This window comes from Platalea leucorodia, assembly GCF_965183815.1.
Source record: "Platalea leucorodia genome assembly, chromosome: 19".
Classification (NCBI taxonomy): Eukaryota; Metazoa; Chordata; class Aves; order Pelecaniformes; family Threskiornithidae; genus Platalea; species Platalea leucorodia.
In genome coordinates this window covers 6,317,808-6,334,578 of record NC_138841.1, presented here as the reverse complement: position 1 = coordinate 6,334,578, position 16,771 = coordinate 6,317,808, and the positions used below count along the sequence as shown (strand labels likewise).

Below are 16,771 nucleotides of genomic sequence, written 5' to 3'. Positions count from 1 at the left end.
CGATGCAGCCCCATGGGATGCTCACAACGGTATCGCCCGGCCGCGGGGTATTTGCAGTCTGAACACACCACGCCTGCAGAAAGCCAGATTCCAGTGCGTATTCATCAGCACTGGGGCTGCAAGGAGGGAAAAAAAAAAAACCAAACACAAAACTCCCCGGGCTTGGTTCAGGAAAGCGAAACGACTTTGGCAGCAGCGATGCAGCAGCGTGACGGCAAGTGTTGCATCCGTGGTGGCCAGCAGCCCCGAGGATCCCACAATGTGCCCGTTTGTTGTCGCGGTGGGCGGCTGGCTTCCCGCAGAAAGGAGCTTTCAGTAGGAATATTCAAAAGTTCAACCTCTTTCAGCAGCGCAAGGTTTGCTGGATTGTGCGACGGGCACAAAGGGACAGTGTTTCCTCCGGAGCAGGGAGGTTTTGTGGCTGGGAACACGGCTCTTTTCTTCCCTGCACAGCAGCCGCCTGAGCAGAGTCAAGGCACTACCGAGGCGGGATCACAGTCAGAGACTTGCTTTAAAGGGAGAAAGCCGAAAAGATTTGTGTATATGGGAAAAATATCAAAGAATTCGGGGATTTCTTTTGGCTGAAGGCAGCAGCTGTTTTCCCAAGGTGGCTCCAGTTTCCAGGAAAGCAGGGATTTTCCTCCAAAACTGAGGGGGAAAACCCCTAACTTTTTATTTTCCCTTCGTGCCAAGAGGAAATTTCTCCTGGGAACAAGCCCTGTGCGCAAACAAACACGCTGCCCTCTCCTCCGGGAAGCACAAGTGCTCTTCCACCCACTCGAGATCAGCCAGAAACCACCCCCAGACCAGCAATTCCCTGATATCCCTGATATCCCTGATAACGAGGCAGCAGCATCCCGGCCGGGTCAGAGGCACGCGCCCCGTCGGGGCCGTGTTTCGACAGCATCCACCACCTCTGCAAGCTGGCGAAGGCCGTTTGCCCCCGCTGCAAACCCACCCTCGAGCTCCAGCCCACGCCGAGGGAAGGGAAGGGGCTGGGAGGTGTTGCAATATATGAAAGGAGGAAATTTGGGGGAGGAAATCTGGTCTGCATCTGCAAACAGCCATGTTCATGAGGGCTGAGAACTGTGCACAGCTCATCACACCTGAAGTCCTCCTAACCCATAGCTGTGCCCAAAGCCCCGTCTGTGTGTTTAATTACTGCATAAGCGCAGCCTAAAAATGGCAGAGGAAACATTAGGGGTGTGGACAGGCTAAGGATGGGAAAAGGGGATTTTTTTTTTTTAAAGATATCACTGGTTTTAAAGAGACTTTCCTCCTCGGTGGGTCTGGAGCGGTAAAACTGCCCAGCAAAGCCGAGCAGCTCCGCAGGCGTCCCGGCTGCGTGCCCAGGTTGGGGTGGCCACCATATCGCAGCCCTAACGAACTGCTCTCCCTGCCTGTAACGAAGATGGATGGCAACCGGCTGCGAGCCCGAGAGTTGGCCAAGGCGCCTCTGAGTCACTCGGAGAGGGGGAATAAATCTCTGCTCGATGGAGAAACGCCAGCCCGAGGGAAAGCACAACCCGGCCGGCGTTCCCAAGCAGAGCCAGGACAAGCTCGCAGCCGATGGCCGTGGAAACGAAAGCATGGTGGCACCGGCGCCGGCTCGGCTGATTCCCCATCACTTTGCAGAGCGGGAGGCCCCAAAACCTCTGTTCCCTGGAGGGGACGGTTCAGCGTCAGCCCCGGCCCCACAGCGGCTGTGCTGGGCACCGTCCCTGGCACCAGCGGGCTCCAGGGGAGAAAAGGGCTTGGAGGAGGCAGGGAGGCCAGAGCAGGGCCCGGGCAGGGATGCTGGAGGTTTGGGGCAGGGCGCTTTGTCCCCTGTGGTGTGGGGCAAAGCCACCCCTTGTCCCCGGGGTCCCTGCCCCGTTTCCCACCCTCCTGCCGGTGCCGGTGCGGGGGTGCTGGGCTGCCTCCATCCCCGGTGCTCCCAGCTCCCCTCCACCCGGGGGTGCCCCTAGGCCCGTCCCCCCCGGGCAGCCCCCCCGCCCGGGCTGTGCCTGGCTCCCCTCGCGATGCTCAGCTCCCCCCGTGCCCGGTGCTCCCGGGACCCCCGCATCCAGACCCCTGCCAGGACCCCCGTGCCTGGTCCTCCTGGCTCCCCCGTGCCCGGTGCTCCCGGGACCCCCGTGCCCGGTTCTCTCGGCTCCCCCATGCCCAGCTCCTCCTGGCACCCTCGTACCCAGGGGTGCTCCCGGCTCCCCCCTTCCCGGTGCCCCCGGGACCGCCGTGCCCAGTGCTCTCGGTGCCCGGTGCTCCCCGTATCCCCATGCCCGGTGCTCCCGGCTCTTCGCCAACCAGGTGCTCCCGGCTCCCCCTTTCCCGGTGCCCCCGGAACCCCCACGCCCGGCGCTCCCGGCCCCCCCGTGCCCAGGTGCCCCCGCTCCCGGGGCGGGTTCCCCGTTCCCCGGCCGGTGCCAGGTGCGGCCCGGCCCCCTCCGCTCCTCCTCTCCTCTCCGCCCCGTCCCGTCCGTCCCGTCCCGTCCCTCCTTCCCCGGGAAAGCGAAAGCGCGGCGGGCGGAAGCCGAGCCCTCCCCGCCGGGCCGCGCCGCACCGGGGCCGCGCCGGGGCCGCGCCGGGGCCGGACCGGAGCCGCCATGGCTTCCATCGGCACCTTCTTCCGACGGAGCCTGCGGCGCTCCGGCCGCAGAGGTGAGGGTCGGGAGGGGACGCCGGGGAGCAGAGCCCCGCGCCGGGCTCCGGGAGCTGCCGGTGTCGCTGCCGGTGCCGGTGTCGCTGCCGGTGTCGCTGCCGGTGTCGGGACCGGTGTCGGTGCCAGCCCCGGGGCCGCGGCTGCGGGAGCCGACGGTTGCCGGCGGAGCGGGGACTTTCCCGCGGCCACGCCGGGTGGGATCGGCGGTGACGGGGAGCGGCACCGGCTCGGGCCCCTCCAGCCCCGCCCGTAGGCGCCCACCCTGCGGAGCCCCGCTCGGGCCGCCTGCCCCCGGGGCTCACCCCATCTCCCGCGGCTTGCTCCAGCCCCCGGCGGTGCCCCCATCTCCCAGGAGCACATCCCCGGGGGGTTCAGCCCCCCCGGGAGCTGCACCCCATCCCCGGAGCCTACCCCGGCCCAAATGAGACCCCCGTCCCCCGGGGCTTACCCCATCCCAGGGGCAGCCCCACGGGCTCCCTATTTTCCCATCCCCAGAAGCTTTCCCAGCCCTTTGCCCACCGAGCGCGGCATCGCGGGGCACCCCGGAGCGCGGCGTCGCGGGGGCACGGTGCCCCCGAGGCAGCCCAGCCTTGCGGAGCCTTTAGAGGACGGTGCAGAAATGGGTCCTTTGGGATTTGTGAGCTTTTCCAAGTGCAGGATGGATCGTCAGGGTTTGCTGCCCTGCCATATCTCGAGCCGCAGCAGAGCAGGTTGGGGCAACCTGTGGATTTGGGGGGCTCGCTGCAAGCTCCCCCCTCAGGTCTGTTTTGTGCTGGCTGGCTCTTGCTCTGGGTGCGATATTTGTTTTTCCAAGCTCAGCAGAAAAGGCTTGATAAAGCCAAAGCCGTTTCCTCTCGGCTGGGGCAGGTGGGCGGCTGCGCGGCGCGGGAAGCAGGGCTCCCCACAAACCGTCGTGCCGGGCCGGGAGGTTTCGGCACGCTGCAGCCTGGGAGTTTTCCGGGAGGGAAGAAACAGGTTGTGCCACATCGCAACGGGGGTCTGAGCTCTAAGAAAACCCCACTCTGGTCGGGGAAGCTGGTTGTGCAGCAAAATGTCTTTGTTTTTTTTAATGCCGGCAGCTCCGGTGCCATTTGCGCATGGGCCAGGGTGCACGCGGCAGCCTTTGCCCTCTCCGTGCCCGGCGGAGGCGGGGGTGAAAATCCGCAGCACCGGCAGCCGCTTTCCATCCAGGAGCTGCTGGTCCGCCGGCCGCCTGGCTCCTTCCCCTCCTCGCAGGGGATGCTCCCACTGCTGGGGGGCTCGGGGTGGTCCCCAAGTCTTCCCCGCTTGGGCTACGGGAGAGTTGTTGGCCAAAGCTCTTGTGACAGTGGCTTGTGGCCCCAGGACACATGAGGGACTGCGAATCCCGCCATTTTTAGGGAGTGCTGGGACCTCTGATGCCACATTAAACCCATCCAACGCTGCACGATGGTGCATGGCCCCATACATCCCTGGAGCTCATCTTCCAGCCCAGGGATGGAGTGTTATGATCCCGGAGGGATTTAGGCTCTGCCAGCGAGGGCTTTGCAACCAGAGCTGGTGCAGGGGAGCGCTGCCGGGTGACGCCGCGCTTTCGGCAAGGGCTGGCTGTGCCGGGTCGCGCGTGGGTCCGGTGCGTGGCTCCGTCTGCGAGAAGCAGGACCAGCCTCCCCGGAGTGGTGGGTTTTACTCGGCTGTTTGAAAACAGCGTGGAGATGATGCAAATCCAGCCCTTGCTTGAGAGCGCGTTTTGCATTCTCTGAAATGCAGAATGGGACTGGATAGGCAGGCTTTAACCGGACTTTCACCTTCCCCTGGCAATCTGCGGTGGGAAAACAACCAACACCAGCATGCAGTGAGGACGGGGGCAGCAGCAGCCCTCCCCGCTGCACAGCCTGGTTCCCTGAGGTCCCCCCAGCAACAGCCTGGCCCCGTCGGTGAGGTCGGACTGCTGAAACCATGGCTGGAGCATCCGAAGGAGGAGCAGGAGAAGCAAAGCACATCTTGTCGAGCTTTCTTCCCTGGCCTGGAGCATCTTGCTGGGCTGTTACATGGGTGATCCCCACCAAGGACAAACCAGAGGTGCCTGCAGCCAAGTCTCATCCTCGGGATGCTCCTGGGCTTCCCCCTGCTGCGAAGGGACTTCGACAGGATGAATTTCTCCTTGCCAAGAGGAAGGACTTTGCATGCGGAGGTGGAGCGGCCTCGGGGTGCACGCGGGGGCGGCTTCACGCATCTCCCCACCCCGAGCTGGGAAAGGCCTTTCTGGTCCCTGGGAAGGGACATCCCATGATGGGACTGTGAGTGTCACCTCCTCGGATGAGCTTTCTGCTCCCGTCGGCTCCCGATGACGTGCAGCAAAGGCTGGACGTGTGCTTCCAGACTAAAGGAGGCGGCTACGGAGCCGGGGGGATACGTGGGGTGGGGTGTCCCCCAGCACTGCTTTCGGAGGAGGACGTTGCGCACGAGGGAGAGGGACGATGAGAGCAGCCGGCCACAGCCGTGCCTTGCCCTGCCGAGCTGCGGCACAACCGAAAGAGCCAAGGCCAAGCTCCAGGATGGGGGGAAAGATTTCATCCAGCCACGCATTTCTTTTCCTGCCTGTTATTCCTAGGAGCAGCTCAAGCATTTCAGTTCCAGCTCCCCGCCGTAATCAGAGCCAAGACCAAGCCCGGGATGGTTTCAGTGCCAGGAACCGGGGATTTAGAGAGTTGCAAGCGGCTGCTGGAGAGGGAAGAGCTGTGGCATGGCCTGGCTGCAGCCTCCGGCCGGCCTTTAACTCCTCTCCTTCCCAGCCCTCGGATCTCGCTGCCCCACCGTGATCATCCCAGGGCCCTTGGAGACGTCGGCTTGGGCTCTTTTCACTCTTATTTCTAGTTTTTCGGGTTGTGACAGCTGACGCTCCCCAGCTGTCCTCCCCAACCGGCCGAACAAGAAATGGGGTGTAATCCCAGGGAATTGCTTTGCTTTGGGAGCTGTGGTTTAGGGAAAACCCTCGAGTATCTCATTTGCAATCAGCAGTTCCCAGGACTGAGAACATCTGGCAGGGAGAGGTTGGGATTCATCTTGTTGGTGCCTTTGGAGGTGCTCGAACAAGATCTGTGCTGTTTGTTTGCTGTTTTTTTCCCCTAAGGGAATAAAATTAATTGCTATAAAAGCATTCCCACACCTTCCCCCAGATGCTTTCTGCAGAGAGAATCTGCTCTCCCCCATCCCTTGTGCCGGCTTCGCTCTGGGCGTCCCTCTGCCCTCCCCGGGATGGGGCGAAGGAGGGCCGGGGGTGTCTGATGGCACTTTGATTTTCTCCAAAAGACTCATAAAAGCCATTTCTCTTTCCTTTCCTTGTCCTGTGCCCGCATGTCCCCAGCTGGTCACTGTCAGGGACCAAAACAGCCTGTGCACCAGGTCCCGGTTCCCTCCAGCCGCTTTGGCCGGTTCATGTGTAGCTCTGCATCTCCTCTCCTGCCATCAGGACACCTCCCAGCCTTTCATTTCACTCTGCTCTGTTTTTTGGGGGGGTTTTTTTTGGCTACAGAAAAAAAAGAGGAGGCCTCTGCTGCAGAAAAGAACCCCTCGCGTGTGCTGCAGGGGAAACCAGGAGAGCGGAGCTCCGTCCTCTATTGTGCTGGACAGTTTTTCTTCGAGTACCTGGTGGTGGTGTCGCTGAAGAAGATGCCAGATGGACGTTACGAACCCAAGATAACCTACCAATTCCCAAAGGTATTTAGTCCCGTGTTTCCAGGAAGATGAGTTTTCCAAATTTAGATGAAAAGGGGATGTTGCTCCTTCCCCGTCACTAGAGCCAGGGGAGGAGAACAGAAAAATACCCCGTGCCCCAGAGTCACAGACCCAAACCCCAGGGCTTTGCCTGCTGTGGGCTGGGGTTGCTGGGACCGTCTGTCCCTCCCTGTGGTCCGAGCCCTGGGCCACAAACCCCAGGAGGGAGATCCCGGGGTGCTCCCTGGTCTCCTGTCCCGAAAGGGGAGACCACGGTAGCAAAACCACACCTTGGGGAGGTGGCACAGGAGGAGACCCCTGTTTGCAGAGGGGCCCGTGGGTGCCTCTGCTTTACGCCACTATCCACAGGGTAAAAGAGTCAAAAATTGGATTTTGGGGAGATTCTTGTCCAGGGATGTGCAGGCACCCTCTGCTTTGTTCTGGGCTGGGGGTTGCTTCGGGACACAGCCCATTCCACCCCATCCCCTGGGGCTACGGGCACCCTCCATCACCCTGACTCTTGGCATCACTTCGTTCCAGCGCGAGAACTTGCTGAAGGGCCAGAAGGAGGAGGAGGAACGTCTCTTGCAAGCCATCCCCCTCTTCTGCTTCCCCGACGGCAACAACTGGGCCCCCGTCACCGAGTTCCCCAGGTACCAGCCCCGCTGCGGGGTCTTGCCCGCGGTTTCCCACCCCGTGCCGTCGTACCCCTGAGGACTGCGGGTGGAAGAGCCATCCCGTCCCCGTGCGTTGTCTCTCCTTGCAGCGAAACCTTTTCTTTCGTCCTGACCAACGTGGATGGCAGCAGGAAGATCGGCTACTGCAGGCGGCTGCTGGTGAGCATCCCATCGCCCGTACACCCATCGCTGGGTCGGTGGTGGCTGTGCCGCCCCGTCCCCATGGGGGGGCACGATGCCTTCTGCCATGCCCAAAGTACAACTCTTGGGGACGTGCCTTAGAAAGCCACTTGCCTTGACAAAGATGATGACAAGCAGCAAGGGGGTGCCCAAAGGGATTTTTTTGGAGCTTTCTTCTGCTGGGGCATCAGTTGGATGCTGGGTGGAGGAAAGCAGCATTTGCTGTAGCCCAGGGCTCGCCTGAAATGCAACCAGGAGATGTGACGGTCGGGAGGTGCCGTTCCCGGTATCAGTGGTCGCTGCCTCCCCACTGATCTCCAGCAGCTTCCCTGGCTCCTTTCCCTTGGCCGCAGCGGTCTGGATGGCTGCAGATCCCACTCGGGATCAGAATGGGGATGCGCGTGCGCCCATCCAGGTGCCAAGGAGCCGGGTGTCTTCAGCCCCGTCCCCCAAAATTGCTTCTGAACAGTGGCTGCCTTTCTCAACTCATGGACTTGGCCAGCTCGGGGCCTGCGAGGTGCGATGGAGGTCTTTCTTGGCTGCTGATTTACGCACAGCCTGCTTAAATAGGGACGTAAAGCCACAGGGCCATACGCCACAGCTCAGTGACTTGCTGGATCCCGCCACCCTTTCATTCCCTGGCGAACCTGCCCACTTCTGCATCCAGGGCTGAGCTCTGGCTCTTCGAACTGGATGTCTGGGGGGGCTGAAAGCACAGAGAGCAAACAGACCCAGGATAGTCCAGTTGGAAAGGGAAAAAACGCCCCAAGGATGGTGGGGCAGGACGTCTCGGAGGATGCGTGTCTGGGGGGAAGAAAGTTTGGGAACAGGCCAAAGGGCTTTGCACTAAAATGATTAACAGCTTCGGCATCTGAATTGCCTTCTCTGGGCACCCTCTGCTTTTACAGCATCAACTGCATCCTTGGCCTGAGCCCCAGCTCTGAAAATCCCCCAGCGAGTGACTGGGTACTTTGGGGGGTGAGTGGGGCCAGGGGGGATCTCTGGGGAGAGCGCGGAGCTGGTGCAGTGGGGCTCGGAGATGCTCAAAGCCTTTTCTCATCCTCTTCCAGCCATCCGGCCGTGGTGCCCGCCTCCCTGAGGTCTTCTGCATCATCAGCTGCCTGGGCTGCTTTGGGCTCTTCTCCAAGGTAGGGATGTGGTGGCTCCGTCTGGCACGGTGGTGGCCCAGGCAGCCTCTCCGTTGCCTGCCGGGGTTTCACAGCTCACTTTTGTCTCCCCCAGATCCTGGACGAGGTGGAGAAGAGGCGGCAGATCTCCATGGCAGTGATTTACCCCTTCATGCAGGGCCTTCGGGAGTCGCCCTTCCCAGCTCCGGGGAAAACCGTCACCATTAAAAGCTTCATCCCCGAGTCAGGCACAGAGGTTGGTGGGGGTCTGGGGTGCTCAGCGGCACCTCCTGGACTGCTCCGACATGGGGAGCCTGGGCTATCTCTGGGAGCATCCTCCACCCCTGCAGCACCCATGGGTGCTCGCTGGCGCAGTGGGTGGTGGGTCAGGCTTCTGGGGGCCTCATGCCCTGGAAATATGGGTGCCACCTCCCTCCTCGTCCAGGAGGAGAGCAGCAAGCAGTGAGGATGAGGATGGAGCCCATCTACAGGTGATGCTGTTCCGTCTTTGCATCCTTGCCAAGCAGCATTTTTGCAGCTCCATCAGCCTTGAGCTGGAGCTGCCAGCACAAAACCTCCCCAGACACCGCTTCTTAACATGTCGGTGCTTGCACAGCCTTCGCGTCATGCCAGGGCCGTGGCGCGGGGCTGGCCGCACCCCGCTCGCGAGCCGGCGTTCGCCCCTCCAGCTGCGGCACACGGGGCTGTTGGGGTGCACAGGGGCGCTGGGGCCATCGCGGGGTGCTGCGGCGTCCCCTCCGCACCGCAGCGCTCAGCGCTCAGCCTCGGCATCCACCCTGGTTCAGCATCACGAGCAGGCAGGCGGCGGCGTGCAGGCGTGCAGCCCTCACCTGTGGAAAGGAGATCTGATACGGGCACGGTGCCCGCAGGGCTCATCTCGCCCACGCGCGGCCCAGGCTCGCACAGGCAGAGCCTTTTGGTTTTTTTCTTTCTCTTGTGGCAAAGCTGGGGTGGAAAAAGCGGGAGGATCTGCCTTGGCACTGGGCAAAATAACCTCAGTGCCCAGCATCCCAGGGATGCGTCCTGCCAGGGCGGGTCTGAGAGCAAGATCCCTCCTTTCTCGTGCAATTTAGCAGCTGACTATCAAATTGCAAGAGATTTCTTCATCCAGGAAGGCTTGTGCAAGGGCTTTGCAGGTTGCTCAATGCTCTGGCTGCAGGCCAGGCTGCAGAGAGCGCAGCTGGGGGTGCCGGGAGGGAGGATTTGCAATGAGGACGTTCTTCGAAAGAGCTGCGCTTTGGCGCTCTGGGCAGGGGCTGGAGCAAGTCAAAGAGATCGGTGAGAAAACAGGGAAAGGGGTGAAAAACAAATCCTGGGTACTGCATGAGCTGGGAGCTGAGGATTGTGCAGGATTTGGGCTGGAAAGGGGCTGTGGAGGCCAGCCAAGCCCTGTGCTGCTGGCTGGGAAGATGCTGCTTTACTGGAAAGGCAGGTTGGCACATGGAGAAAGGGGATTTCCCCAGCTCTAAAGCTGGGGAGAGGGGCCAGGGCTGTGTCACGAGCTGCACAGTCCTGTTACCCCTTCCCTGGTCGCCATCTCAGGGCTCCCGCAGCAGGGCAGAGGTATCAACCGGCTTTGGGAGACCCTTGTCTGAGGCAAAGCCAGCAGAATACAGACCACCTGCAGATATCCGTTAGATAATTCACTTTTGGGTCATCCTAGCTAGGACGAGGTGAGCTGGCCCTCCCAGAGAGTCTTTTGAGGAAGTCTTTGTGGTTTTTATAGCAAAAGTCATGCCCGCATCCCTCCTCCCTTTCCTGGAGGCTGCTGCTCACAGATGAGCTGTGAGATGCTGAGGCGGGAGCACAGCCCTGCCCGTCTCCTACCAGGGACTTGTGAGCACTGCAGAAAAGAGGCATTTTGGTTCAAAACGTAGTGCTCCAATAAATAAACCCCACAGTGCACCTCACCACTGGCTACTCCTGCATCCTCAGTGCTGCACAGCCCAAATCTCCAGGCAGGACAAGATGAGGTTTGTCCCTTGCAGAGGGACCTGATGCAGATGCTGCAAACTCTGGGTCATTTGTTGCTCCCAAGTCACCTTCTCAGGGGGCCAGGGTGGCGCAGGGGGAGCGTTGCACCTCCTAAGCCGGGGTTTGGTGGCTCTCCCTCGGCAGCTCATCGAGCTCACGCGGCCCGTGGACGCCCACCTGGAGCACGTGGAGTTTCAGGCTCTGCTCCAGCGGCTCAGCCCCCACCTCATCCTGCACATCTTCGCCTCCGCCGTGTTGGAGCGACGGCTCATTTTCCTGGCAGAGGAGCTGAGGTGAGTCCTGATCTGTTCATTTAAAAATAAAACCAAAAAAAAAAACCCTTGAATGAGCGCAGGATGCAGCTGAGCTCGGGGTGGGACATTCCTCCGAGCAGTGAAATCCATTTTCTTCATGCAATGCCACCACGATGGCTCCTTGTCCCGCAGCGTCCTGTCGCAGTGCATCCACGCGGTGGCTGCTCTCCTCTACCCCTTCACCTGGGCTCACACCTACATCCCCGTGGTCCCCGAGTGCCTGCTCGACACCGTCTGCTGCCCCACACCCTTCATGGTCGGCATCCAGATGCGGCACTTGGAGCGGGTCCTGGACCAGCCGATGGAGGAGGTATTTCATCCGGGTGGGGGAAAGCATCTGGATGGAGCCATCGGTTACTCCGTGACCCTGGGTTTGGGTTGGCTCTGGGGCTGAAGGCTCTGGTTGTGCCTTTTTCCCATCCAGGGAGGCTGGAGATTGGGGCTTCTTGCATGTCCCCTCCTGTTGGCACCTGGGGCAACACCTCCACGTCCCCCTGGGTGCTGTCGGCCACCCCAGGACCCGCAGCCCTGACCCTGGGGGCTCAGGGAGCTGCTGTCGGCCAGGCTGGCTGTTGGCATCGTCCCAGCCTTGCAGCAGCAGAGAAAGGCTGCATGGGGACAAGCCACCGAGCCTGGGGCAAACATGGTCCCTGGGGGGGTGCCCTGGTCTCCCTGCCCAGGTCCCTCCAGCACAGAGGGACCAATCCTTCTCCTGCCGCCCTCGTGGGCTGCGGACACGGAGGTCTGATCATAAAACGGGTGGGAGGAAGCCTGGCTGCCTTGGTAGGGCTAAACCTGGTTGCTCTCTGCTCTCTTTCAGGCTCTGATAGTTGACCTCTGCGAAGGGAGGATCATCCGGGCGGTAGGTCCCCCCGTGCAGGGCGTGGGGGTGGGCTCGCCTGGCCCGGGTGGCCCTGGGAAGGGCCCCTTTCCACCCTTGGTCCCAGCTACCTGGCAGCTTTCATATTTTGGGGGCAGAGACATCTCGGTGTCGCCCATGCAGGGATAATGTCCCACGAAGGGATGTCTCCATCCGCTGCATCACTTTTGTCATGAGCCAGAGCAGCAGAGTCCATGTGTTAGAATCATCACAGAATCGTTAAGGTTGGAAAGGACCTCTGAGATCATTGAGTCCAACCTGTTAACCTAACTGCCAGGTCCACCTCTAAACCATGGCCCTAAGCACCACATCCACACGTTTTTTGAACACTTCCAGGGACTGTGATTGCACCCCTGCCCTGGGCAGCCTGGGCCAGGGCCTGGCAGCCCTTTGGGGGAAGAAGTTTTCCCTAATACCCAACCCAAACCTGCCCTGGCGCAGCTTGAGGCCGTTCCCTCTCGTCCCATCGCTTGTTCCTGGGGAGCAGAGACCGACCCCCCCGGCTCCAGCCTCCTTTCAGGCCGTTGCAGAGAGCGAGGAGGGCTCCCCTCAGCCTCCTCTTCTCCAGGCTGAGCCCCCCCAGCTCCCCCAGCCGCTCCTCCCCAGCCTTGTGCTCCAGCCCCTGCCCCAGCCTCGCTGCCCTGCTCTGGCCACGCTCCAGCCCCTCCATGGCCGCCTTGGGGTGCGGGGCCCAGCGCTGAGCACAGCACTCGAGGGGCGGCCTCACCAGTGCCCAGCGCAGGGGGACCATCCCTGCCCCGCTCCTGCTGGCCACACCGTTCCTGATACAAGCCAGGGTGCCACTAGCCCTCTTGGCCACCTGGGCACCCTGCTGGCTCATGTCCAGCGGCTGTCGACCAGCACCCCCAGGCCCTTTCCCGCCGGGCAGCTCCCAGCCGCTCCTCCCCACGCCTGCAGCGGTGCCTGGGGTTGCTGTGCCCCCAGGGCAGGGCCCGGCCCTGAGCTGTGTTGGGGATCCCACTCCCAGCATCACTGCAGCGCTCGGCAATGATCATGAATGAGCTCTGCAGAAAGCCCCACTGATGGGCTGCACTAACCGCTGCCCACGGCCATCTGAGCCGGCTGCTTCACAGCCCCGTTGCCTTCCAGGTCGGCGATGAGGAGGAGATCTTGCCCATCAAGCTGCAGAATGAGATGCTGACGTCTCTGAACAGGCACAACAACAACAACAACGTACACAGTAAGGGCATCTCTTTATATACAGTAAAACAGATGCAAGCTGTCCTCCCCAGATGGCCAGAGTCCTCAGCAAAATGGTTTTCCTAAAGACACCTGGCCTGGGATGTTTCTGCCCCAATTTGCACTAAAATGCAGCCACAGGAGAGAAATCCCTTGGCCTTTACCCTGTCCTGCGAAACATGAAAGCAGGAACAGTTAATTCTGCTGAAAAAAATCAGGGTTCGCCAACATTTGGCCCACAAAGATGCCTCCACCCTGGAAAGCAAACACAGCCGGCGCTCCCTCGGCAAAATTAGTCTGATCTTCATTTACTGGCAGAGGGAGGTTTCAAGCAAGTAATTTCTCGGGATGCAAACAGAGACTGCAAACTGGCCAGGCTGAAATAGGTCCGTCCTCTCTATGCTCAGAGGTCCCATCCCCACCTCTCGTACTCCATGTCCTCTTCCAGCATCCGAGCAAGTGAACGCGCTCGTCTCCGAAGCCTTCGTGCAGTTCTTCGTCCGAACGGTTGGCCACTACGCCTCGCACATCAAGTGGAGTAAAAACGGCTCAGGCACCTTCCAGGAGCGAGCCTTCTGCAAAGCCATCACCTCCAAGACCAACCGCAAGTTTGTGAAGAAGTTTGTGAAGACGAACATGTTTTCCCTATTTATCGAGGAAGCAGAAAAGAGCAGGATCCCACAGGAAGGTAAACGGCCCCGTCTCTCCTTCCCTCTCCGGTCGGGTGAGCTCTGCAAAGTCCTGGGCTACTTGGTTAAGGGAAAGCGATGCCCCGTGCCCGGAGAGCGATGCAGCTCAAGGCTGAGGGTGCTCAGGGCAGCGAGTAGCACCCATTTGCTCTCAACAGCTGCATTTCTTCATCCCTGTCAAACAATCAAAAAAATCCCTGGGCTCATTTTAGATCTTGTTGCTTGACTGGGGACAGGGCAGACTTACTGAGAGCTCGATGTTTAGGCAAACATGCCAGTAGCAGCACAAATATTTGGCTTGGATGCAGGCAGCTGGGAGCTGGCTCCTGGCTGCGCTGCCTGCGAGCCCTGACTCATATCTGCCACCGGCTCCGGCGTGGACCCGTGGCGACTGGGTTGGTCCTTCCCCTTTCCCGGGGATTTACAGGGTACTGGGCGGAGCCAAGGCTCCTCCCTTTGATGGGGTCAAACAGGGGTGATGGAGGTTGAGGAAGCCACCCAAAACATCTGTCGGTGGCCAGAGACATCCTGGCCCGGGACTTGCCACCCCCGAGGTCTTGCTGCACGGGGAGAGAGTGCAAGAGGGTGCAGCCCTTGCGCTCTACCAGCGACTGCTGCGTCGGAGCAAAGCAGACGTCCCCTCGGACGGCACCGCCTGGCAGCGAGCGGCAGATGGTGCCCGTGGCGGGTCCCTCTCCAGCCCATCGGCAGCGCGGGGCCCGGCACTACCTCGGTTGCTGCTTTCTCTGCCCTTTTAGGTCAGACTTTATAGGGCAGGCATGGACCTGGGTCTGCCTGGGGATGGCACAATCCCGGCTTTCTCGTTATATTCCCAGTCTACGTCACCTTTTTGGCTATTCGCGTTCCCGGGGTCTCCTGCTTTCTCTCTTCCCTGCTGGTTGGAAACACAAAATTGAACAGGAGTGAAAGCGTGTGTTAAAAACTTACGCTAACCCAGCATAATAAAGCCCATTTTGGGTAGGTGAGAGGGATGGGTGGAATTGCAGCAACCCCTATTTCAGCTGGGTCCTCACCTGGGTGCAGATGTCCGTACCCCAGCACGGTTTGGCTCCCGGGGTGCAGACGTGCTCCCCAGGCTCGGGCTGTGCAGCCCTGTATCCTCCCCAGCCCGAACGCTTGCATCTCACTAACAACCTTTTCTCATCCGCAGCGTATTTCCAGCAGAAAATAACAGAGTACCACGAACAGAAGAAGCACCGAAGGGACTCCTGAAGTCCAGCCTGGGAAGAGAGGAGCAGGGCTGGGACCGAGCAGGCCGCCGCCAGCAGCGCCACGCTGCGCAGACTCGACGCGTGCCCCGTCCAAGGGCAGAGCACGCTGGACTCCGCCGGATCTGTCCGCCGGTTCCTACCTATCCGTGATTCATGAGATGCGTGGGCAGCACTGAACACCAGTTTCTACCCTTTCCTTTTTTCCTCAGGGCATCATTGCACTGGAAAACGCTTTTGCACAGAGCTAGCAAGCAGGGTGTGATTTCTTTTCCAACCTTGCTAGCAACCGGGGACAAACCGCGGCTCGCAGTGCCCGGCCCTGCGCGGAGTCCTTGGCCCCGTCAGGACCTCACGCAGCGAGGGAGGGAGGTCGGGGAGCTGGCTGCAGGACAGTAAGTCCTGTTACTGTAGAGATGAGTAGGAAATCGTATTATTTCTAATTAAAACAAACCTAGGTTTTGCAAATACGTAACATCCTATTGAAGATGTTTCTGAGGTTTCTACTATTAACAGCTGTTTCACTTTATTTTCTATCAAGATAGCCTCATTGTTAAATTACCGGCAGGAACAGTTGCAGTGGATTTTAGTGGTTTCCTCTATAGCGGCTGTCTGCTTCGTTGGTACTGCTTAGTTTAGCTCTTTAAAGAAACAAAAATACTCTCTTCCAACAGGTTATTTATTTGTGCTGTAAGCAAACTGTGAAGGCCACAGGGCTGTGTTTTGTAGTAGAGGGAAACGGCTTTGGGTAGGGAGGAAGTATTTGTTAAATCCAGTAGTAAAACATGTCGACATCCTCCTCGTTTCTGGTTTTGGTGCCAACTTCTTTTAAAACCTTGCAGTTCATTCACCCATCGTCTCTGAAATGTGATGCCTGCAGCAGATTTAAAGCTAAATTATGGTTCTGCCCCTTTCCTAATGCGCTCATCCAGGGAATAAATACTGCAGCAGGGGAAGCTGGTGCTGGCTGCAGATCTGCCTGGTTCCTTCCCAGACAAACCAGGGCCAGAGACTTCTCCCAGCAAGGGCTGGGGTCGAAGGCAGAGCTTCATCCTCCTCTCTGGGATGTTATAGCCAAGCTGCCGTATCGCTCGGTACCCACTAGACCCGTGCACACGCGCAGATGTTATCAAAAATACAGTTTAATACAACTTTTGCAGCGGTATCGAATGCCACAGTGAGAGATTTTACATAAGCACTAAGGCTTTTGCTTTCAGAGCTGTTGAATATCTAACGAAAACAAGACGGAGGTAAAGGGCGTTTGATTTAGAAGTAACTATTTGTGCAGTCATGCACAAATGTAAGCGACAGAAACAGTCGGACAGAGGGAACAAACCCAACAGCAATGAAACTTTCTTACCCTGCTGAAAGAAAATTGTTGATTTTTTTTGTTCAGCCCCCATGTGTGTTTGGAGGGGGGAACAAGAATTATTTGTTAGAAGAAAAGGGGATTTGGGGCACTATGGGTATCTTCTCTGGCTCCACAAGTTCCCCCTCACGGGTAGAGAGGATGTTACAGGTTTCACTAGAGGAAATTCAAGGTTAGTGGTCTTTTTCTGGGTTTCTTTTTTTCATTTAAAAATATTCACCTACCAGCAGAAAATTGCGTGTGTGGAAAGTCAAGGGCACTTATCAAGAACTGTCCCTTTTGAAAAGACCACTTGCCTCCCCCTTCCCCCGCTTGTTCATTACCATTTTGAGAAGATGCTGAGCTTTTTGGTCGGGAAGCGTAACACCATCCCGGTGAGACAAATGGGAAGCGGTCCTTGCTTTGGCAGTAGCTCTTTAGAAAAGAAGCATTAGAAATCCCATAAGGGACTGGATTGTGTGGTTGCTTAATTCCTGCCAGAGAGAAATGTAATAGAAGGTTATTCCTTAGCTGCTGAAAACTGATACGCAAAAACTGATCCTTAGATTTAAGAAAAAACGTTCAAATGTAACCAGGGCTACGGATGGCAGCAAGGGTTAATTACAGCGAGGCAGAAGGGTTGGTGCTACCTTGCTGCTGATCAAAGAATAGGTTGAAAGCCGATGTTAAATCACTTGAGGCACTTTTCCTTTTAGTATTGTTATGGAAAAAGGGACCCAGATCCATTCCCAGTGACCAGCCCAGAAAAGCCTCCTT

At 59.0% G+C, this 16,771-nt stretch overlaps 1 protein-coding gene across 1 annotated transcript; it reads left to right on the top strand.

Moving 5' to 3' along the window:
* The first annotated feature begins 2,565 nt into the window (after nucleotides 1-2,565).
* Nucleotides 2,566-16,005, top strand: DENND2D (DENN domain containing 2D). The gene is made up of 12 exons (XM_082330427.1): nucleotides 2,566-2,658; nucleotides 6,174-6,358; nucleotides 6,896-7,008; nucleotides 7,122-7,191; nucleotides 8,283-8,360; nucleotides 8,455-8,595; nucleotides 10,479-10,627; nucleotides 10,781-10,958; nucleotides 11,469-11,510; nucleotides 12,639-12,729; nucleotides 13,177-13,416; nucleotides 14,589-16,005. The coding sequence occupies exons 1-12, from the start codon at nucleotides 2,604-2,606 to the stop codon at nucleotides 14,648-14,650; spliced, it is 1,404 nt and encodes a 467-aa protein (XP_082186553.1). The 5' UTR covers nucleotides 2,566-2,603; the 3' UTR covers nucleotides 14,651-16,005.
* The last annotated feature ends 766 nt before the right edge of the window (nucleotides 16,006-16,771 follow it).

Excerpts from the sequence above, each read along its gene's own strand:
- DENND2D (XM_082330427.1), top strand. The coding sequence starts at position 2,604 with ATGGCTTCCATCGGCACCTTCTTCCGACGGAGCCTGCGGCGCTCCGGC. Across the intron at positions 12,730-13,176 it reads CAACAACAACAACGTACACA|CATCCGAGCAAGTGAACGCG; the intron begins GTAAGGGCATCT and ends GTCCTCTTCCAG. Across the intron at positions 13,417-14,588 it reads GAGCAGGATCCCACAGGAAG|CGTATTTCCAGCAGAAAATA; the intron begins GTAAACGGCCCC and ends TCTCATCCGCAG.